Here is a 22,808-nt window from a genome sequence, read left to right as displayed (position 1 = left end):
TGCAGCCTGGGCTCTGGCTACCACCATGAGCCCTGGTGAGGAGTCACAGATACAAAAAGGAAGGGCGGTGCCTTTTGCTTGCTTGCACAGAGAAGCCATGTGGACTAGGGGTGGCCCTGCCCAATCTTCCCTCCAATCCAGACATTTTAAACAACTTTCTGTTTCCTACTTACGCCATGATTTTCCCCACCTCTGTTTTGAATATTTGAGTTCCTCTGCTAAGGATGCTCTTTCACTCATTCATTAATTCATTCTTTCACTTATTCACAACACATTTTTTTAGCACCCAACATGGGCCAGGCACCTTTCTAGGTGATGGGGGCTTTACAGTCTAGAGGATGAGATAAATGTTAATGTAATAATTATACAAATATGTCACTCTGACACTTTCTTTGAAGGTAAAGTCAGGGGACCATGAGACTATATGTTGGGTGCTGGAGACTTATCCACTCTGGGATGCAGGTGGCCAAGCTAAGGTCATAACTGGGATGACATAGCTTCCCTTTGCAGAGACATGACTTTTATGCTGAGATGTGAGGAGTGAGTAGGAATTAACCAGGCAAAGAGTGTAGGGAAGGAGAGTGGCCACCCTTCCTGAAGTCCTACTGTGTTTAACAGCGTGCTCGTGAATCTTTGGGTTAAAGCAGATAGGTCTGGAGCCCAGAGGAGACTCAGCATGACAAAGGGAGGGGGAACCGAGGGGGAGGCACCCGACAGAGAAAGGAGTAGAGGGACTCAGTGAGAGAAGAAGCTGCAGGGAGAGGGCGCTGGGGACCGTGGCGAGGAGCAGCGGGAGGCTGGACACTGTGAGACCCGTGGGAAGTTCTCAGAGCAGGCTGCTGAGGAGCTCTGGGAAATAGGGGAGTTCAATGTTTAATCTTAAATTGTGCTTCTGTGGTTTACAATTCTTCCCCTCCCCAGACCTTCAGAATAATCGGTTGCACACAAATGCCTTGTGTAGATGGTTTGGAGGAAATAGCTGAGTTCCCATTAAGGGTCACTGGGAAACAGTGAGGACCGCACAGCCATGTGAGTTGACACAGAACAAGAAAAGGTCAGTGGACACAGAAATGTGGAGGGGGCAGCAGCAATAGGAGGTATTCATAGACTCAGATGTATTGAAACCCTCAAAACAAGAATTTTATTTGTATTCAATTATGATGAGTGATTAGCATAAAGTGATGATCAAAGGCAGCGTTAAAGAGGATCCCATGAGAGTCGGGACAGCCTAGACAGGAAGATAGAAAAAGGAAGGGACATTCTCACGGATGACTTTGGCAATGGGATGAAGCTGCGGTTTTGTTCTAGACATCTGAGGCTCAGCGTGTAAACTCCAGCTGAAGGAGATTCCTCCCCACCACTGGTTCCCCAGCTCACCACCCAGCCAGCTGCAGTGCAAAGCCTACCAGGACTTTGGAGAATTACCAATTCAACGTTTACTGTTACTAAAGCAACACCTGTTACTTTCTGGGTACAAAGTCACTTGGGATGTGGTCCTTGGTCCCTGCCCCTTGGAGTGCTCAGTCTGGTCCGGGAGGCAAACCTCACAGCGCAGTGATCGGTGCTGCCGCAGAAGCAGGTCCAGAGGCTGTGCGACCAGGAATGGGACTTTGATCCAGTTGTGGGCATCGGGCGGCTTCCTGGAGGAGGGACACCCAGGCAAGGTCATGGTGTTTTCCAGAGTAGCCAGATGCCTGGCAGGCAGAGGGAGCGGGCACAGGCGCAGCTGTGGGGCCTCCTAGGCTGTCCGTGTTGCCCCTCCGCAGGGCTTGCTCATAGCACCAAGCAGCCCGGCCTGATTCCTCTTGTCTCCAACAAGTCATGTCTTTCCAGCTGGCCTCTAAGTTCCTCGAGGCCTGGAGACTTGGTGCATGTTTGGATGTGAGGGTAGGAAGAGGCAGATTTGAGGGGTGCCAAGGAGAGCTCCCTGCCCAAATGCCGTCTGCCACCATGTTTACCCTCCACCCTGGTCTCTCGCTCCTTCGGGTCTGACAGCCACCAGTGCAGAGCCATCAGTGAAAGTATAAGGCCTTTCTGGGGAGATTCTCGCTGCAAATAGGTGACCGGGGATTGGGAGCCAGAGAGTAAAGGAGGGAGAAGGAGGACAAGGAAGGGATACGGGTGAGCAAAGATGCATGAGGATTTTTGCAACTTTCTTGCCATTCTTTTTCTTGTATCTTCCACTTTTTTGACCTCATGACACATGTAGAATAAAAGCTCCTGGACAGACTCACCAGAGGGCAGAAATAGTGTTTTTGACGTAGGAGTGAAAGGTACGGTAGTGGAGAAGAGTTGGAGTCAGGCGACCCAGTGCGAGTCCTACTGTGTGGCCTGAGCAGACCCAGGGCCCTCTCTGGGCCTCCTGGCTCCACCCGTCAGTGTACTGGCTGGATGGGGTGCCCTTTAGGGGCTCCTGCAGTCTCAGCCTCTGAGGGCTCAGTGTGGGCAGCGAGGTGGGAAGGGAGACTGTTTCTAGCCGGCCAGGCCTGGCTGTGTTTAACCTGCCTTGGCTGATAGCAGGCCTGCAGAGTCACGCAAAATAGCCCCAGAGGAAGATGTTGACGGCCAGCAGGAGGATGGCGTTGACATTGCAGACGCTTCTCCAGAGCGGCTCCTCCTCGATGCTGGTCAGTTTCTGCTCCAGCGCGGCCTTCTCCGCGGGGCTCAGCGCTTGCTCCGGGGCCCGCGAGAGCCCGCACAGCCAGCCCCAGAGCAGCTGTCCCCAGGACCTGCGTGGGGCTGAGGGACAGAAGTCAGAGGGGAGGAAGGCAGGGGAGCGGCAGGGCAAGCTTGGAGAAAGGAGATGATGAGAGAGCAGGGCCGGGACAGAGTTGGTGAGAAACCCAAGAAAGGAATGAGGCGCACGGAAGGGGGCAGAGGCGGGGGAACAGTCAGCTTAGCCCGGGTGCAAGCCGCAGGCTGGGCGCTGAGCTGGGGCGCCACGCTGAACCCCCAAACCGTCGTCTAGCGGAAGCATCCCCGTGTTGCAGGGAGAGGGGTGTTAAGGGGCGAGGATAACGAACAGAGTTCAACCCAGTTCAGAGCGCGTGCCCCGCGTGAGGACCAAGCAACTCCACATGAGGAAGCGCACTTCACAGTGATATAAACCAAATCCTTGCACTGTGCTTTATATCAGTAATGAGGGCAATATTTCAGCTCTCATCTGCCTTACTCGTTTAATAGCCATCTGGGAAGGGAGGAGGGGTGATATCTTGGGAACCCCCCAGATGGGGTCTTTGGGACCCATGACCTGGTGTCCGTCCCCACCGCTCCCCCCATGTGCCCCCAGCCTACCTGCAGGCTGTTCCTGGCCGTGCCTGGGGTTCTCTGTCCCTCCGGCCCCTGTAGGACCCTCCCCAGATGGCATGTCTGCTGTCCCTGCTGTGCTCTCCTGCACCTCCTTCTCCAGCTCAGAGGGAGGACAGTGCCGTGTCCACCACGTCAGGCGAGCGAGCTGGAGGAGAGCAAACAGCCTCGGCTCAGGGACCTTTGGAAGGAAGTCGGGCTGTAGAGAGAGAGAACGCCCCTTCCCAGGAGGCCGGCAGAGCAGCGAGGAGAACAAGGAAGGAGCACAGGGCTGGAGGACGAGGCCTGCCTCTGAGGCCTGACTGCCCTGCCCTTGGAGAATCTGAACTCCCTGCACCTGTTCCATACAGGACTCATGCGGGGGGCTGAAAACACCGCGGGTCAGGCTGGGCCCCTGACCTCCCAGAGCTCACGGACAGGACAGGGAGAAGCAAGGCCGGACACAGGGAGGCAGGCGGCCCACAACAGCAGCTCCCGAGGTCAGGCTGAGGAGCTGAGACTACGTGAAACTAGTAGGCAGTGGAGAGTCACCGCAGGCGGGAAGCAGAGGGAAGAGGCTAAGTTCTGGGCTTTAGGAAGATCTCTCGGAGCGAACTGATGAGATCCAGCCTGGAGACAGTTGCAAAAGTGAAACCAGAAAAAATGAGCATTTGAGGTCACAGGAGGGGGCAGTCCCAAGGTTGAGGAGTGAGATCTGCAGGCCGTGGTGACTGATTGGAAGCAGCCGCCGTGGCTCTCAGGGCCGCCCTGGACCTTTAGGTGGGTAGGGGTGCCCCTCACGGAGCTAGAGCCGGCAGGAGGAGAAGTGAGCTTGGTGATGGCGGGAGTGAGAGGATAAAGCCTGGGGGCGGGGGAGTGGTCATTCACACACACACACAACAGGAGCTTGAAGAGCCTGTAGGACCTCAGAGTGGAGACGTCCACGGGTCCCTACGGAACAATGGTATTTAAGGGGCAGGAAGAAAATCCCATGAAGATGACAGAGGAGCAGCCAGAAGGGTAGAAAAAAATACAGTGAGCAGAAGAGAGGTCTCCAAGGTGCAGGATGTGGGCAGTAGTGTCTGGTTCTCTTCAGAATTCGCTTAAGATGAAGACGGAGAAGTGACCAGTAACAAGGTTGTTGGGAATGTTGGTGTGAGCAATGCCAGAGGGCACTGGGACACCAGGCCCACTCAGTGGGTTGAGGAGTAGATGAGAGGGAAGTGCAGGCTGGCAATGGACACCACTCTTCACAAAGTGTGCTGTTGAGGGTCAGAGAGGGAGACAATTGTACCTGGAGGAGAACAGGAGCCAGGGAGGGGATTTTTAACTGGGAAGGATTTCAGTGTGGGAATGAGACAGCAGACAACGGGGAAGCTGAAAGATCAAGCGGTGGGGGGAGATCATTTCAGGAGTGAGCCCCTGGGGAAGTCAGTCTCTTGGCTCACCTGTGAACACGCTGCTTGTTTGTAGGAATTCGTGGCACTAAGGGTATAGGTCATTTTGCGAACTCTAAAGGTAAGGAGTGTTATTAATTATTTCCACCCAGTGTTTCAGGGACCAGCTTCTGGCATGGGCTCTCTTACGGGCTGAATACTGTTCCCCCCAAATTCATATGTTGAAGTCCTACCCCCACCCCACTTCAGAGTGTAACTGTATTCGGAGAGAGGGTCTTTAAAGAGGTGATTAAGGTTAAATGAGGTCTGATGAGTGGGCCCTAAAGACACCAATATGACTGGTGCCCTTAGAAGAGGAGATTTGGACACAGACAGGCACAGGGGAAAGACCACGTGAAGACAGAGAGAAGACGGCCATCTATGAGCCAAGGAGAGAGGCCTCAGAGGAAGCAACCTGACCAACCCCTTGACTTCTGGCCTCCAGACCTGCGAGGAAATAAATTCCTGTCATTTAAGCCACTCACCCTGTTGTACTTTGTTATGGCAGCCTGAGCAAACTAATACCCTTCTGCTCTAAAGAAAAAAGCTTTCAAAAGACTGAGCATCAGTGTCTGAGGACTGGTAAATCCATCAGCATGGGAGCGGTGAGGGCTTCAAATCGAGCTCTTACTCTGCTAGACTGTTTCTTTTCTCATAAACCTGTTTCTTCCAGGTCCAACTCAAGTGACATTGTCGGGGACCCTCGCCCTCCCCCCAGGGGTGACTACCTCTCCTTCTGCCCTTGGCCGCTCCCTTTGAGCTTGGTCCTTCTGTGCTTTCTCTTGGGGGAGTAACTGTTGGTGTTGGGGTCTTCCTCCTCCCCCTCCCCATCCCTGCTCCCCATGGGCAGTTGCTGGCAGGGACCATTCATCTTCGTAAGCCCAATACAGTGCCTGGCACAGAGTAGGTGCCCGCTGAGTAATTTTCCAATTGAATGAATTACTTTTCACTTGGGAATTAGCAGCCCAAGGAGCTCACCGTCCCCAGCCATCTGTGACCACAACTCAGTGGAGTGAAAGTCGATGGTGGAATTCCAGGCACTGTGGGTAGGGGAACACTTGGGGGGGGCCTCGTTCCGAACACTCCACTTGCCTTTTCCTCAGGGATGGGGGTTGTGCAGAGGCTGACAGTAACGATGACGATGGCCGTGAGCCCACAGAGGAGGAGTGCAAAGTAGAGGTAGTGGAAGTCTTTCAGCACGGCCGGCCTCGGGTCTGCCTCCCCACAGGCTGGGGCTGGGTACGAGAACTCCAGGATCATGCGCAGAAGCCCCACCACCAGGCCAAATATGAGGCCCCAAAAGGCTCCCTGCGGAGAGAGGGCGGTCCAGGGCTGGGATCCAGCGGGGAAACCCTAGGAAGCTAAAAGCCACGGTCTGGTTTGTCACCGTGTCTGCAAGTCTGCCTGAGTAAGTTGCCCATGAATGCCGAGGCTTTGTCTTAACCTAAAGGCAGGCAGAGCAGTTTATTGGAAAAGGCGTGGGTTCCAGAGTCAGACTAGACTCCACTGCAGAACAATGACTGAAGCAGTGACTCGACCTCACTCACATGCAATGATAAGCAAATTAATAAGTACTAAGGATAGGTGCTTAATGTTCAACTAGCATGGAATTAGCTTTTGTAATCAGCAGGGAAAGCCAGGATCTTCCTCCCCAGCTTTCTGTTAGGATAAATCAGAAATCAGAATTAGAACTCTTCCTTTTTTAGTTTTAAAGAAAAGCTCTGGCACCTCCTATATCTTCTCTGTAGCACTGTTGGACCCTAACCTCTACCTGTTCCCCATGTATAAGGGGCAGAAGGCTTATATTTTCAAAAATTCTGGAATGAATAGAAACCTCCAGAATTCAACCGAGTCCTGGCGTGCACTCTAGTTATCAGGGGGGACTCGAGCTCTGCAAACGGTAGACCCAGCAGAGGCCCCGCTTAACTACTCCACTGGAGGAGGGGTTTCTACGGTCTCCCTGATGATGGCCCTGGGCTCTCACGTGGCCCCTGTGCAATCATGTCCATGACGCGCCTTACCTCCCCAGGGTACAGCCAGCAATTTGGGCCTGTCCTTTCTAGGCCATCCTGGAGAGTGGCCAAGGTTACCCTCCTGGTATCTCCCAGGGTCTGTTAGATTTCAGTGCAGTTTCATGAATGGCACATGTGCACGCACCCCTGTAAGCTCACACTTTGTTTCATCAACCTCTTTGCTGTGATTTTGCCGACATGTAGAACCCTACCGTGTTAGAGAGCTTCCCGTCTGCTTGGGCTTTTACACACACTGTTCCTCATGTCTGGAAGACTCTTTCCTCTCCCATTAATCCTTCAGATCTCAGCTCAGATGTCACTGTGTGACCCCCCCCCCTCCCAGGCGTCCCATAGGTTAGGTGCTCCTGCTTTTTGCTCTCATGGCAGCTACCATACTTTGCTATTATTGCATATCGAAACCTCTTTCCTCCCGCCGGCCCAGTGATGGCAGACCTATGTGAACTTTGTAAACCATCGCATCCCTGGAGCCTCCATAGTGGGATTGATTAATGTCTGCTGAGTGAATGAATAAATCTAGACCCGATGCTATGTATGGCTGGGGAGACGGAAGCCTGGAGGGGGCAGTCCAGGTTATGGACAGACTGGCTCTCCTGACCCTCTGGTGTTCTGGGAGAGACAGGTGCACTGCCACACTCACAGGTTCTGTGACCCTCTTGCAGAAGATGGCCAGCAGGAAGAGGGCAGTGATGGGCGGGGCCAGGTAGCTGGTGACAGACTGGATGTAGTCGAAGAGCTGCCCGCTGTTGGAGATTTGGATGATGGGGACCCAGAGGATGCTGATGACGACCAGGAACACCACAAACACTCTGCCAGGAGAGGACAGGGCACTGTGAAGAGCGCTCAGAGCGGCATGGCAGGGGGCAGGTGAAGGTGATGTACGGGAACCATGAAGGGAGAAAGGAGGGGAACGCATGGTCGCTGAATCAGAGAAGACAGGATCACAAATGCAAAGATTCCAGAAAGTTAGACTCTTAAAATCCCAGAATACCAGAATTACAGAATCCAAAAAACCCCAATTTTTTAAATTAGATCCCTTTGAAGGTGTGTAGCCCATCTGCTTTCAGGAAGAAATCCATTCCTTTCCCCTTCACCACCCACCTGAGTAAATGGCCTCTGGTGGAAAAACTTTTCTTGGGTGTGTTGGGTGCAATGATGCATATTGCCAGGAGATGGTGCCCAAACCTCACTGACTGATGAAATCAGGGGCAGTAAGACTTGGCAGGTGAGCAAAGAGATAAAAGGATTCTGCACACCTGTCCTCTTCCCTCCTTTCCCTCCCATTTTCTCTCTCTCAGGCCACACCAGAGCAGCAGCCAAACGGCAGGAGCTACCTGCCGTTCACTCCCCTCTTATCCTCCACCTCTTTGTACAATCTGTCCTGCGCTCAGATCCTTTGATGGTCAGTCCCTGTGCGTAGGGCTGGGATGCACAGATGAGGGGGCCGTAGGGATCTATGGCAGCCATGGGCAGAAGGCATCGTGATGGAAGGAACAGTGAATGCAAAGGCAGGGAGATGGAAAAGAGCAAGTTATCTAAACTCAAGTAGAGAATGAACACGTTAGTCCAGAAACCTGAGTTATAGAGCCTTAAATTATGAAGCAAAGATTTCAGAAAGGGCCTCTTAACTTTGTGTAAACTATAAATGCCCAACCCAGGGAGAAAAAGAAAAAATAGCCACCAAGTTATATTTTGAAAGGCATAAAATGAATACCTATGAGATAAAGTTCAAAATTTTCAGCTGAGTGTTCAAAGCCCTGCATCCTCTGGAGACAACCTTCCTATGAACACCTCCATCGATGCGGGCCCCTCACTGCATTACATGTTTCTGCTTTTCTCATTAAACTGTGTGCACCCTCAGGGCAGGACCATATGAGTCGCCCCTGTGTCACCAGCACAAAGGTATGATGCAGGATGCATGCTCGGGGTGAGACTGAGGGAGTAAATAGTCTTTCTGTTATCCTGGGATGACATCCAGAGCTGGTCTGGAAGACATTGGGGGCGAGCTGCTTGCTAACTTCTTTCCATCTATACAGTTCATCTTTCATTGATTCAATGCTTTGTCAGCTTCTCTCATTTACCCTCTTAATCAGTTCCAAGATAAAGTTGAACAGGCTGGGAAGAGATTTTTTTCTCCTTATTCTGGAGGGAGGGGAGTGGTCCAGAGCTGGGGAGGAACTCACCTGAGGTCATGTAGAAAGTTGGCGCTAGGAACCAGGGGCTCTGACTGCCAGTGCAGGGCCCAGACCCAGCCGCATCTCCTTGGGGTAGCCCAGGGCAGGGAGGAGAGGGGAGAGGGGTTTTGCCTACAGGGAGGGGGGTGCTCCGGAAGGATGGGCCAGCGCACCTGCCCACCACCATCAGCTCCTGCTCTGTTGCCTGTCTGCGGAAGCGCTGCCACACGTCAATGGCAAACAGGGTACTGCTGCTGTTGAAGATGGAGGTGAGTGAGCTCATGAGGGCGGCCATGATCACTGCGATCATCAGGCCCCGCAGACCTGGGGAGAGATGAAGTCTCTGTGGACAGCTGGCCCGTTAAGGCCAGCTCTGCCAGCAACCACGGAGGCTGCCAGCATCCAGCAGAATCAGGAGTTTAGGGGAGGGGAAGGGATGGGGGCGGTGTTGAATGAGGTGCCCAACCAGGAATCCTGGAGACCCATAGCACTAGAGGCCGGGTTCTGGCCACACTCTACCTCTGCCGCCCCCTGTGGCCTTGGCCGAGTCATCTGTCCTCCCTGAGCCTCAGTTTCCTCGTCTGCACCATTAAGGGATGTGAGACTAGCTGATCTTTAAGGTTCTCTGCAGACTGGACATCTCGGTCTGGGTTTTAAACCTTGTAGACACTTGGTTAGTGGGCCCTGGTAGGGAGGAGGGTGACTATTAATTATTGAGTGGTTTTTTTCAGTGTTTTGTACCTTTTTCATTGATGCTCTGATACCAGGCTAAAGCCCCAGCCTGTGAGGCAGAAGCCCTGGAATTTTTTGAAGGTTTTACTTTAATTAATTAATTATTTATTTTAATGTTTAATACAAATTTTAAAGGTTACTTTCCATTTTCAGTTACTACAACACGTTGGCCATATTCCCCATTTTGTACAGTACATCTTTGAGCCGATCTTACACCCAATAATTTGTGCCTCTCAGTCCCCTACCCCAATGTCCTCCCCCTCCAGGAACCACTAGTTCCTTCCCTATATCTGAGTCTGCTTCTTTTTTTGTTATATTCACTAGTTTGTTGGGTTTTTTTAGAGTCCACATATAAGTGATATTATACAGTATTTGTCTTTCTCTGTCTGACTTATTTCATTTAGCATAATGCCCTCCAAGTCCATCCACGTTGCTGCAAATAGCAAAATTTCATTCTTTTTTATGGCGGAGTAATATTCCATTGCATATAAATACACCATCTTTATTCATTCATCTGTTGATGGACACTTAGGTTACTTCCATATCTTGGCAATTATAAATAGTGCTGCTATAAACATTGGAGTGTGTGTATCTTTTTGAATTAGTATTTTTGGGTTTTTTTGGATATATACTCACAGGAGTGTCATTGCTGGGTCTTATGGTAGTTATACTTTTAGTTTTTTGAGAAACCTCCATACTGTTTTCCACAGTCAGAAGCCATGGGTTTGTTTCCTGGTTCTGCAAGGAACTAGCTGTGTGATCTTTGGATTAGTTCTGACCCTTTCTGGGCCTGTTTTCAACCTGTAACAAGGGAGGGTGGGGCCCACTGATATCTCAAGTCTCTATGATTCTGATGAGGAAGCATCTAGAAACACGGCTCCCTGGCCAGCCTCACCTCAGTCCTCTTTCCCCTCAGTCCAAATATTTAACCACCTCCTACATGCCTCCCTGGATGACTCAAAGTGTCCCAAATCTAGGCCAGCATCTTCCTCTGGGGCCCCTGCTTCTTCCTTTGGTTAATGATATGTTTCTGGTCCCTAACAAGACACCTCCAAGTTATTCTGGACCCCGTCCTCTGCCTTCCTCCCACCCCACCTCCCTCAGCCAGTTCCTCTGTGGCTGCTCTGTCATAGCTGGGCCTCCACCCCCATCTCCACTATTTCTTTGATTCATTTCTTGTTCTACTGGAGGGAGGGAATAAGTCAACTTCCCTCCATATACCTGCCTTTCTTTCTACATCCCCAGTCTCAATATCATTGTAAACTCAAGACCTGCAAGCCCTGTTTGGATCCCTCTGTCTTTCTTGTCCCTCAAATACAATCAGTCATCAAGTCCTGCCAATTCTATCTCACAAATATCATCTAAACCCTTTCTGTCCATCCCTAAAGACCCTGACCTGGTCCAAGCCACCACTACTGCCTTGACCACTGAAAACCCCTCAGGAGCTATCTCCCTGCCTCCCCCTAAGCTGAACGCTCCGTGCAGAGCGATCCTTCTAAAGCACACATCCAATCATGCACACTGGCCTGAAACCCCCAGTGACCCTCCACTGCCCTCAGAGTAAAGGCCACGCTGCACAGTGGGGCATGGCCGCCAAGTCCTCCCCACAAAGGCGGTCTTCATTCCTGCTGCATCTGAGCCCACACTGGCGACTTTCAGTTCAGACTTCACACTCTCTCATCCCTGGGCCTTTGCACATGCGGGCCCTCATCCCCGGAATGACATTTCCCACGTCCCTCCACCTTTGTCTGCCTAAGACGTTCCCTGGGACTCAGCTCCATTTCCTCTCCTCTGGGAAACCTTCCTCCACATTCCTCCAAAGTGGGTCAGGTGCCTCCTTAGGGTGCCCTCAGCCCCACCGTGTCCCCACACTGGTCACATTGTATTGTGCCTCTGCTTGGGTACCCTGCAGACTGCACTGAGCCCGGGAGCAGGGACCTGCCTTTTATCTCTGCATCTCCAGAACCAGGGCACAGAGTAGTGCGCTACAGATGCTAGTGAAAAGTGTGTGTGTGTGTGTGTATGTGTATTAGGAACAGGGGTGCGGAGGTGAATGTTTTCATTTTCTCTTCCCATCCACGACCATCCTAATGCAATCCCTCTTGGGCAGTGGGAATTGGATGAGGCTGGAAAGCTGGTGTGCAGCGTGGTGTGGGGGGACGGGACTTACCCACGGGCATGAGAGCCATGACCAGCTTGGGGTAGGCGATGTTGGAACATCCCACACGGGCCCCGCAGATTCTTTGGCAGATGTCAGGGTCCACGCAGCCCACTTCATCTGCAGAAGAAGTGATGGCGGTCAGAGCTAAATCATCCCATACCTTCTCTGGCTGGCCCAATACCTGCTTTCTGACCCCATAGGGAAAGTGTTCACTGGTGACTCTGGCAGGGGTCAGCGTCTAGAGGGCCAAAGGGCAGGTGGATGTTGGGTCCTGTGATTTAGGAGTGTCTGATAGACTTCTCAACCACAAACTACCCTGCAAAACCTGATAGACTCCTTTGGGTTTTAGGCCTTATATCTTAATAAAAGGCAAATATCCTTGCAAGGCACCATGAATGCCTCAGTTGGTTTTTCCCTTATAGAGAGAAAGCAGGATGTTAAAATGATATTCAGATACAAATTTTTCCTACTGATATACATACTGTATGTTTGGCCCACAAAGCCTAACGAACTTACTGTGTGTTCTTTTTTTTTAATATACATTTATTTATTTATTTATTTTTGGCTGCGGTGGGTATTCGTTGCTGCGCGCAGGCTTTCTTTTTAGTTGCAGGTGAGCAGGGGCTAATCTTCGTTGCAGTGCACGAGCTTCTCATTGTGGTGGCTTCTCCTGTTGTGGAGCATGGGCTCTAGGCGCGCGGGCTTCAGTAGTTGTGGTGTACGGGCTCAGTAGCTATGGCTCACTGGCTCAGTAATTGTGGTGCACGGGCTTAGTTGCTCTGTGGCGTGTGGGATCTTCCCAGACCAGGGCTCGAACCCGTGTCCCCTGCATTGGCAGGTGGATTCTTAACCACTGCGCCACCATGGAAGTCCTTACTATGTGTTCTTAATAGAGTGTGGCCCTTGCTCTGGTCCAACTTTGCCCCGAGGGAGACTAGCTCTTACCTGGGTACAGGGCCCGGCTGATCATGCCAGGCATGACGATGAAGAACATGGGAAGGATCTTCAGGTAGCCCCCCAGCACGGAGCCCCCCTTGGCGTGGGACAGACTCTTGGCGGAGAGAGACCTCTGCACAATGACCTGAAAAGACAGCAGTGCAGGAGCGCCAGTCAGGCCTGCTCGGGTTCCGCTCAGCTCCAGCGAGCCCCAGCGTGGTGACCGTGCCCCATACCTGTTCCCGAACCAGTCCCAGCCCTCTGTGCATCCACATGCCCAGTTTGCCCACAGGACCCACCCCAGTTTGTGGTGGGCTGGGCCAAGCTTGGTTAGGGCATCACCTGGTCGGTGCACCAGCACCATGTGGCCAGCACCGTGAGCCCGAAAATGAGGCCTGGCCAAGGGATGTCCCCGCTCACAGGGTCCCGGAGCATGTGGAAGGCGTCGGGCTTGGGGAGGTGACAGGTGGTGTTGGGAACTGTGACATTAGGGATGGCCTGCCTGTACCTCTGCTCCAGGCCTGGGTACCAGCCCACCTCTTGAAAGCCTGCAGGGAGAGACCACTGCGAGTGAAACAGCCCTGAGGCCCCACTGGGTCTGTCACTTGCCCCAGCTCCCTGGATCCCAGTCCTGTGTGGGACCGCTGAGCTTGGAACTCATATGGGACTTGGGAATGAGAGACGGAGTGGCACTCAGGCTCAAGACCCCTGGTTTGGAGTAGAGAGAATCCTGCTCCTTGGGAGCCTTGGCCTGGAGGGGGGACATGGCCCTGTGCTCTGCAAAGTTCTGATCAGACCGAGATGGTGACAGCCAGAGAGAGATCAGAGAGGAGTTTACAGGGGAGGGTGGGACGTATTCAGGACTCTTCCTTACCCAGAAACATGAGGACCAGGGCTCCCCCCACCATGATCACCGTCTGCAGAGTGTCTGTGTAGATCACGGCCGTGAGGCCCCCTGGGGACCCAAGGAGAGGGCTCATCAGCACCAGCAGGGGGTTTCTCTCAGGGTGCCCGCCCTGGGCTGGGCCACACTGGGGAGACCAGAGAACACATGGAGCCCTCAGCGGATGGACTCTGGCCGCTGCCTTCCCCGCCCCTCGTCCTCCATGGGCCCGCCCAGGGGGTAGGGGCTGGTACAGTCGCAGGCCCCCAGGTCCCTCTCTTTCTGTCCCGACGGCCTCCGGCTGTTGTTTGGTAATATCCCAAGTCTTTTCCTTTACTGTGCTGTTAGCTCCACCAGGAAGCCTCCCTCCCTCCCCACCCTAATGCCCATTTAAACTCCCCCTTCTTTCCAGGCCACCTCAGCCAGGAGTAAGTCTGCCGGAGCCCGAGTCCCGGGAGCCCAGGGCTGTGTGAGGGGCTCTGGAGGAGACGGGAGAAGGCATGCTTGTGGCTCTTGTCTGGAGCACCCCGTGGTGACTCTAGCCCGGGTGACAGTCCCCCGACCTCCACCTTATTCCCTGCTGTCGGTCTTTCTCTGTATCTCCTTCCCTGGCTCTCTCGGGCTGGCTCTGTTTCCTCCTGTTTCTGCCCTTCCTGTCTCCCCTTTCCTCTGTTGCACTGAGTCTTTCCGCCTTTTCCTCTGATTCTGCATCTCTGTCTGCCTCTCTCTGTTCCCTCCAGTTTCTCTTTCTCACTCTCCCGGTCAGTTTTCGCTCTGTCCCTCCCTGGGCCTCTGTGTCCCTGCCATCCGGCGCTTCCCTATCCACCTGTCCCTGTCTCTGCTCCTGGCACCTGCACCCGACATGACCTCCCCTCGGCCCTACCTGTGATGGTATAGACGGCCGTCACCACCAGCAGGATCACAGTGGAGAGGTAAAGGTTCCAGCCCAAGGCCATCTGGATGAAGAGGGCTCCAGAGAAGATGTCAGTCTGCAGAGACAGCGACCCAGGAGTCCAGGTCACCCAAGGCCCTCTGTGTGGTCACCGGGGTATGTCACCTTCCTGCTCAGCAATACCAGGTGCTGTCGGCCCTCCTGGTGTGATGAAGATGAGCCTTACGTGCCATGCTCAGGAGGATGGGCTTGGCCTACAAACACCGAGGAGCTGTGGAGACTGTAAAGCAGAGGAGCGCCGAAGACAGCTCTGAGCCTGACAACCGTGTGATCTGGCAGCACTGCCAAGGTCATGTGCTGGCGGGGAAGGGATGAAGTGGCACACTGAGGAAGTGAGACAGGAGCTGTGGTCGGGGGGTTGGGGGAAGAGGCCACTGGGGGAGAGGGTGGGAACCTAGAGGGTCCCTGACTGCTCCCTGAAGGAGCACCGGCCCACTCAGCTGCCTGATGGGCCCGTGGCTGACCTGACGGGCAGGCGCCCCAGTGCAGATGACACAGGTCCTGGATACCCACATGTTTGGGTTTATTGGAGGACTTGGGGTTGCAGTCTTTGCCTGAGCTGATTTAGGGTTATTTACAAGCATTGATGGAACAAGAGGCTGTAATTTTTCCAGCCCTGGACCTGGCAAACCTGAATGATTCAGTTCCCTTCAGGGCATGCTTGCTGGTCCCTTTGCATGAGTGTTTTGTGACCCATGACAAGGGCTACTACATGACAGAGCCTCAGGAGGCCACAACTGGGCCACAGAACCCAAATGTTAGTTCCAGCCCCAGAACTAGTGCTCTGTGTGGACCTGGGCAAATTGCTTGACTTGGGTTTGCCTTCTGAGTTTAGGCCAACAGAGGAAGAATAGGCCCTTTCTAATGGCAACATTCTAGGCAGTTAATGCTCAGTGCTGAATGAAGAATCAATTAATGGGAAGATAAATGAGTGAATGAATTCTAGATTGTGAGTTCTTTGGATAGAGGGACTCTCATTCACTCAACAAACATTTATCCTTCATCTCTAATTACCCTACTGCTGAGGGGGAGCATGTGAGGAAGGGTGTGGATTTATCCTCCCTTTCTATCATCCTTCCTCTTCTAACCATCCATGCGTTCATCCATCCATCCATCCATCCAGCAACAAGCTGTGCCCTCTCCTAAGCATTTTCAGAGAGACATGATGGCCACACGGGAGCAGGTACTCACTGAAATCTTGGTGAAGATGTAGAGGATGAGGGAAAGGACAGACATATACACCTGGATCCTCTGGCCCCCGAATCGCTTCTTCAGGTACTGCGGCATTGTGACCACACCGGCTGCTATGTACACGGGGACGAAGATCCAGCCGAGGGCCAGAAGCAGCCAGGTTGCCTGGGAGAGTGGGGAGAAAAAGGGATCCATGTTCTAGATGCAGATGGAGGGGTGGTCTGTGCAGAGGAGAGCCCTGGGCAGGGAGGTAAGGGACCAGAGGCCTGATCTCAGTCCTGTGTGACCTCTGATGAGGTCCTCCAGGCTTTGGTTTCCTCATCTGTAAAATGGGTTCTCGATTCACCATGCAGCTTCCCCAAGCACCTCTGAGGTTCCTCTTAGCACTAAGGCTGGGGATGGGGTGGGGTGGGGTGGGTTAAGGCCCTCCTTTATCCGTGAGAATCCTCCATGCCAACTTCCTTACATTCCACTCAAAGCCACCCACAGCAAGGCCTCCAGCGGCCCCTGTCCCAGCCAGGCCGATGAACAAACCGCTGCCCACATTGCTGGACATCAGAGATGCTCCGATCTGCAAGGCACAAGTGGGGCCAAGGGTCAGAGGTCAGTTTTCATCTGAATCGATCTGTAGTCAGGACTACGAGCTTCAGGACCTGGGAAAGAGGCAGAGAGAGAGCAGAACCTGAACTCAGGAAACGTGAGATCAGAGGGAGGAGATGCAGTGGGGGAGCAATGAGAAGAGGAATGGAACTGATATTTATTAGGCACTTACTGTATGCCAGGCAATGTGCTAGGCATTTTATAGGCACTAATACACTTAATCTCCACAAATATTTGGAGGGATGGGTATTAATCTTTCCACTTTACAGAGGAAAGAGTTAATGTTAGGAGAAATGAAGTCACTGGCTCCAGGCCACCCAGTGAGTGAGAGGCAAACTGGGAAAGAAGAGAAGCCATAGGAAGCAGGGTCCGTGTAGGGAGGATAAAACTCTGCTCTGGGGCCATGGATCTAAGGGCCTCCAGAGAGAAGGAAGCTGAAGGGAGAAGGGGAGTCCCCCACGAGAGGGCTGGGGGAGGCCCTCTGCCACCCGGTTCCGGCAGGTCCCAGGGCAGGGCCAGGCAGCGGGAGGAGCTGCGGGTTTGAGCACAGCCCAGGCCAGCCCCCCAGTTAATTTTTCTCCAGGAGGCAGCCAACTACTCTGAGGCAATAGGAGGCAGTGCCAGTTAGACAGATGATGCCCACAGTCACAGCAGTCAGTACTTGAACGGCATGGCCAAGCGCCTGCTTCTGTTCTAAATACATTAACTCACCAACTCCTCACGACAACCCCATGAGGAAAGTTCTGCTATTATCCCCGATCTACTCGGGGAAACTGAGGCACAGGCAAATAACTTGCTCAAGTTCCAGAACTGATAAGTGACAGTCGAAATGAGGATTTCGACTCTGGCCATCTGCCTCCTGTAATCACTGCTTGATGGGTGCTAGGCCTTAGTCAGCATTCATTAGTGTTATCTTTTATTGTTAGATGGGATCCTTAATTGGGAGGGGTGTGGGAGTGGGAGCTGGAGGGGAAGAGCCAGTCTTGTATCCTGTGTCACCTTAATAAAATTGTGGTGCTGGGCAGTAGAAAGTGAGAAGAGGAAAAGCACCGAGACATTCAGAGAAGGGGCAGCACAGGGCAAAGGCAGAGAGATAATAATTGGCCGGAAGTTGCTGAGGACTTGGAGCCCCCCCTCCGCCCCGTGCGCACACAACTCATGCACACACACACTCCCTCCCTCTCTTAGGTGCTCCTGGGGATGCTGCAGCCTGGGCCGGATCACTCAGTCGCAGCAGAGAGCACCGGACCTCCTACTCTGGAAGAAGAGGGTCCCCAGGCTGCTCTCGAGGACGCTGCCCAGGGCTCCCAGTGCATCACTCCGGGAGCCATCAACAAGGTCGGCAGGGGACCCCACGGGCCCCTCTGAGACGGGGGTGCTGCTGTTCCTTCTGCTCTCAGCCCCCAGCCATACTCCTCTCGGGGCACAGGGAGGGGAACGAGGCACCTCTCAGGACTGGCTGAGTAGGCAAGCGTGCAAAGCTATTGGACGATCATCACAGACCCCAGACACACACGTTCCAGCGGGGCAGTGGGACTGAGACTCCCTCGCCCACAGCTGGTTCTGCCCCGGCCTTGGGCTGAAGCTGCTCTCAGCGCAGGCGGCTCAGCTCACAGCCCCGTCCCCCTGAGGAGGGCACCGCCACATCCTCCTTCCCACGTGCACGTGCCCACGTCCCGCTCCGTCACCATCTCTGGGGCACCCCCTCCTGCTCGGAGGCCGAGGGTTTCCTCACACCCCAGAGCTCTGCTCTCCGCAGGACTGACAGTCCAGGACGGCCCCCTACTGGTTCTCCTGGATGGACCAGAGGAGACCTGATCTGTCCCAGTTCTGTGCCTCCCACTGACTCGTTTCCAGGGCTGTGATTTGGGGGTGGGGTGGGGGGACCAGATGATCAGAAAGGCCTCCGAGGGGTTTTCATTCTTCTGATGAGGGGTGTCTGACGGCACCAGCGACCCTGTCCCCGCCCCTGTGAGCTGCCAGGCCCACAGCCTCCCGCATCCCTGGGGATTCTGTCATGCTCCTTTTGTCCTCACCTCTCCCTGTCCCAGACACCTGAACCTCCCAGAGAACCCTGCAGGCTTCCTGGGTTCCTCCGCTCTTTGGTGAGTCTGTGGCCAGCGGTGGGCAGGGAGGGAGGCGAGAACAAAGACAGGGACGTGCAGAGGGCCGGTGGTGTGCGTGTGCGTGTGCGTGTGTGTGTGTGCACTCACACGCCATGTGTGAGGTGTGCGTGCCTGGGCTTGCGCCCAGCTTCAGTGGCCCCTGGGGCTGAGGACTCCGCTGTTGGTTTGGAAGCAGGGCTCACCTCCCTCCGTCCTATTTCAGGAAGAGGAAGTTAGCTTTGAGGACCAAAAGGAGCAAGCGGGGAGGCCTGATGGGAGGGACTGGGGTTCAAAAGATCAGTTCCTGTGGTGGGTGGGATTTTACCTCTAGGATTTCCCTCATTTAACTGCTCTTCAGTATTTATGTGTCACTTTCCCAAGAAAATCTTTCCTAATCCCACTGCCACTGTCTGCAGGTTAGAGGCCTCCCCCAAACGTTCACAGGCCCCATGCTCCCCTCCAGCTCAGCAGCCATCAAGTTATTTATGAGTCTGTCTGCCCCGCTCAGCTCTGAGTTCCTCTAGGACGGGAACACTCTGAGTGGGCTCTGTAGGTCCAGTGTCCGGCCTGGGACCCACACTTAGGAGGCGCCCAGGGCACGCAGGTCCCAGCTGTGGGTTTGCAAGATCTCTCAGGTTGCCTGGTGCCTCTGGACCAGAGAGAAGGAGCCCAGAGCCAGGAACCCCCTTGGGGGCTGTAGCCTTGGTCCAGGCAGGAGTAGGTGAGGCGGGAACTGGGAGATGGGGGGAGGGGAGGGAGGAAGGTCAACTCACTGGCCACCAGCTCATGGACCTTCCCGCCAGGAAGTAGCCGCCAATGGTCCCTCGGGTGGCACGGATGGAAGACTGGAAAGGAAATGACAAGAGTGAGGATTTCCTGAGCCTCCCCCAGGCTCTGCCCTCTGCCCCAGATTCCCTGCCCCTCGAGGCAGGCACTGTGGGGACACAGGGGGTGGGAACTGAGGCTGAAGCGTTCGCCATCTTTAAGCTACGTGGCTTTGGGGGCGTCAGCTCTCCTCTCTCGGCCTCCGTGCTCATCGCCCGGGGCTGGTGTGAAGAACAAAGGAGCTAATGGTGTGTGTGTGTGTGTGTGTGTGTGTGTGTGTGTGTATGTGAGTGAAACGCCCTCATGAATGTACGGTGCTGTTCATGTGCACAGATTATTGCCATTGCGCACCCTTGTGTCCTATCCTGTTCCCCCGTCCCCGTCCAAACGTTGCTTCAGGAAATGAGTTGGGGTCTCATCCTCAGGCTACCGTGGCAGGGAGACTGCCTTGTCCCCTCCACCCAGCCAGACTCCCACTCGGGGGGCTGGGAGGATGCAAAGCACTCGGGCCCCAGACAGAGGCAGGACTCTTCTGGGGGGCGTCTCCTGCTCCAGCCTGATGTCAGACCACACCACTGAGGTCCACCCATGACCCTGGAGCAAGCCCTATCCTGCACTGGGAGGTGGTCAGTAGTGGCCTGTTTGAGGAATTACTCTGAAGACTGAAAGGGGGTGGGGAATGAAAGAACTTTCTCTCGGATGCAGGGGGTGAGTACAGGGCAGTGGGTTGGGGAAGATAAATTTAAAGCCCTTATTAGATGCTGAAGTCAGGCATCTGATTGGGTCTGCAGACAAGAGAAATACCTGAAGGAGGGGAAGGGAGAGGGAAATTGAAAGAAGCTTCTCTTCCCCCAAGAGAAAGTGACAGATTAGTCACTAGGACGTGACTGGTGTGCAGGGCTTGCTGCTTGTCAAGCCTTTGCTTGGACTTTCCTGTGCCACCTCTGGTCCTTGGGGAGGACAGAAGAACAGAAAGAATGTATGTTACAGGTGAAGAAATGGAGGTCCCCTAATGGGAAGCACCTTGTCCAAAGTCACAGAGGAGTTTCTGCTTTTCACGGCTGGCCACCTCCCGGGAGCCAGCGAGCCTCTGTTTGCCCATCTCCTCCTCACACACCCTGGGAAGCAGGGACAGTTCATCCCACTTTACAGATGAGGAGACTGAGGCCCAGAGATGGTTCTTGACCTTGCCACAGCCTCCTAAGTGACCACCTGGGGCTCAAATCACTCTCTGCCTCACAGTGGAGTCTAAAGGTGCTGGCATTTCCCTCAACTGCTGCAGAGATAACAGCGGTCATTTATTGCTGCAGGCTGTGTGCTGGGCACTGTGCCAGATCCTTAAATGTGTCATGCTCCTAAATGGTCAGGGTCACTTTACCTCATAGACCTTTATACTCTCATTGTCCAGATAAGAAAACTACGGCTCCGTATGTTCCCAGGGCCATGCGGCCCTACCTGTTGGAGTTGACATCTGAACTCAGAGCTCCCCGACCTGCAAGCCTGGCGCCCGTCCAGGGCATGGGGGCTCTGGTGAGCGGTGGAGAACAGAAGCATGTTGGGATCCTCCTGGCTCCCTTCCCGTGAGACACGCACCCCAGCTCTTTAGAAAGCACGGCTCCTTGTCAAGGCACCATCTGGTGGAAGGTGTGGTGGGTCCAGGAGTCAAGCATTCGCAGAACTGGGGATGCTGGCGTGTGGAGGAGGGCAGGAATGGGACGCGGGGAGGCCAGGGATGCGTGGGGCCAAAGGAGCAGATGTACAGGGTCAGGGAGTCGGGCGGCAGATTGGGGCTCGCTGTGTGAGCTCTGGCAGGTCACAGCCCTCTCTGGGCCTCAGTTGTCCATCTCTAAAAGGAGGGGTTGGAGAGGATGATCCCTTAAGGTCCTTCCACATCAGCCCCTGTGCTTCCTGGACACGCCTTCCTTCTGCCCACCCCTGCCCCCAGCTCCATGACCAGCCATTGATGAGAGCCTGCCTTTGCCTCCCCTGCCCACCCCCAACCTCCGGGCTACTCACCCAGACCCCCACGCCAATGACGAAGACAAAGTAGACGACCAGGACCGCGATGTCGTAGGCATGCAGGCTGACTCCAGGACCCAGTGCTGAGCGTGGAACTGTCGCCGTGCTGACCCCAGTTCCCGAAGCTCCAGGCCCCATTGCTGCCAGCCCCGTGCTCATCTGCCAGTCAGTCACCACCAGGCTGGACTTTGAGGCGCTCCTGGTTTCATTCCTTTCCTTTAATGATTAAACAGCCCCAAGCGCCACTGGCCAATGAGAAAGCTCTGAGCCCCACTGGCACGTAAAGTCCTGGCCCCCCTTTTACCCTTACTGCCAGCTCCATCTTCTGCAGGCCTCTCTCCCCTTCCCTGACCCCACTACACACACCTTTGCACACTCACACACACATGCACATGTACGCATGTGCACGCATGCACGCTGCCACCCCGGAGAGGAGCAGGAACAGGGGGAAGGGCAGAAAGAAAGGAGCAGAGTCTTGGCAGCCCGGACTGGGAGGGACTTCAGAACCAAGGTGCTCAAGCTCCTGCCAGTGTGGAGGGGAAACTGAGGCCCAGGGAGGGAAGGAAGGGATGCAGGGAAGTAAAGGCAGAGCTGGGCCTGGAGTCGGGGTTTCTTAATGGGCAGATCCATGCACTTTCCTTATGCCCAGTGGAAGGGACACAGGGAGAAGGGGGGGTCTGATCTGACCCTCGCAAAGGGTCCACTATGTCACGTGCTCCCACCTCCAACCCACCCAGGTGTCATTTGCCCTGTTTTTTACAATGTAGGAAACTGAGGCCTGGGCAGAGACATGGTTTATTCCAAGCTACAGAGCAAGGCTAGAATTCACATCTGCTGGGTCCACACTCCTGCCCTGTGCTGTGATAAAGGAGTGCTCCCGAAAAGGACAGAGGACATCCTGGGCCCAGGGAAGACCATCCGCCCTGAGATGCAGATGCCCTGAGTCAGGGAGGAGGGAGACGGGAGACGGGGGTTCAGGCCTGGCCTGAAACCCGGGCAGCCTGCTTTTAAGTTCCACCTGCACATCTCGCCCAACAGCAGGCTGACCGTGGGCAGATTGCTAAGTGACTCTGAGCCTGGTGTCCTCCTGAGCGAGGCCTCAAGTGCCATTGAGGTTGGGATGCACTCCTGAGACCCTCTGCAAACCCTGAGAGACTGCACGCTCTTGGGGTTCACACCGAGAAATGGGCACCAACCACCAAGGGCCTGAGGCACCAGGCACACAGACGTGCTCATACTGTCCTTCTAAAATTGCTGAATTTGGGGCATTTCAGTCTTGTGAGCGTCTGCTCTGCATCCGGCTGCACACACACAGGCCAGGGGTCCAGGCAGGGCAGCAGGTCAGGGGGCCCTGCTGACTGCCACTCCCCACCCCACCCAGCCTCCTATGAGGAGTCCAGGCTTGGGTGTGGGGGGCCAGGCCCTCTTCCCTCCCCTTTTGGAGAAAGGCAAGTGAAACGTAGGCTCTGGGACGCCTCT

The 22,808-nt window shown here is 54.4% G+C and overlaps 1 protein-coding gene across 3 annotated transcripts; it reads right to left on the bottom strand.

The window, feature by feature from the left end:
- Positions 1 to 1,065: 1,065 nt before the first annotated feature.
- SLC5A9 (solute carrier family 5 member 9) lies at positions 1,066 to 21,489 on the bottom strand. Of its 3 annotated transcripts, XM_007164496.3 has the most exons (15): positions 21,327 to 21,411; positions 20,904 to 21,156; positions 19,259 to 19,330; positions 16,247 to 16,351; positions 15,781 to 15,945; positions 14,521 to 14,626; positions 13,629 to 13,709; positions 13,097 to 13,302; positions 12,764 to 12,899; positions 11,828 to 11,935; positions 9,099 to 9,249; positions 7,392 to 7,560; positions 5,814 to 6,029; positions 3,295 to 3,454; positions 1,066 to 2,739 (listed from the first exon to the last, which is right to left on the bottom strand). In XM_007164496.3, exons 3-15 carry the CDS (start codon positions 19,271 to 19,273, stop codon positions 2,531 to 2,533), a joined length of 1,827 nt encoding a protein of 608 aa, XP_007164558.1. In that variant the 5' UTR covers positions 19,274 to 19,330; positions 20,904 to 21,156; positions 21,327 to 21,411; the 3' UTR covers positions 1,066 to 2,530. The 3 variants fall into 3 exon arrangements, with proteins under 3 accessions (XP_007164558.1, XP_007164556.1, XP_007164557.1); XM_007164494.3 differs by lacking the exon at positions 20,904 to 21,156 and having other exon boundaries at positions 21,327 to 21,489; XM_007164495.3 differs by lacking the exons at positions 13,629 to 13,709; positions 20,904 to 21,156 and having other exon boundaries at positions 21,327 to 21,489.
- Between the last annotated feature and the right edge of the window lie 1,319 nt (positions 21,490 to 22,808).

Source organism: Balaenoptera acutorostrata, chromosome 1 (assembly GCF_949987535.1).
Source record: "Balaenoptera acutorostrata chromosome 1, mBalAcu1.1, whole genome shotgun sequence".
In the NCBI taxonomy this organism is placed as follows: Eukaryota; Metazoa; Chordata; class Mammalia; order Artiodactyla; family Balaenopteridae; genus Balaenoptera; species Balaenoptera acutorostrata.
This window is presented reverse-complemented; position numbering and strand designations above follow the sequence as displayed.

Coding starts and splice junctions, on each gene's coding strand:
- SLC5A9 (XM_007164494.3), bottom strand. CDS start 21,488: ATGAGCACGGGGCTGGCAGCAATGGGGCCTGGAGCTTCGGGAACTGGG. Junction 19,331..21,326: donor TCATTGGCGTGGGGGTCTGG/GTGAGTAGCCCG, acceptor TTTCCTTTCCAG/TCTTCCATCCGTGCCACCCG. Junction 2,740..3,294: donor CGGCCAGGAACAGCCTGCAG/GTAGGCTGGGGG, acceptor TCTGTCCCTCAG/CCCCACGCAGGTCCTGGGGA.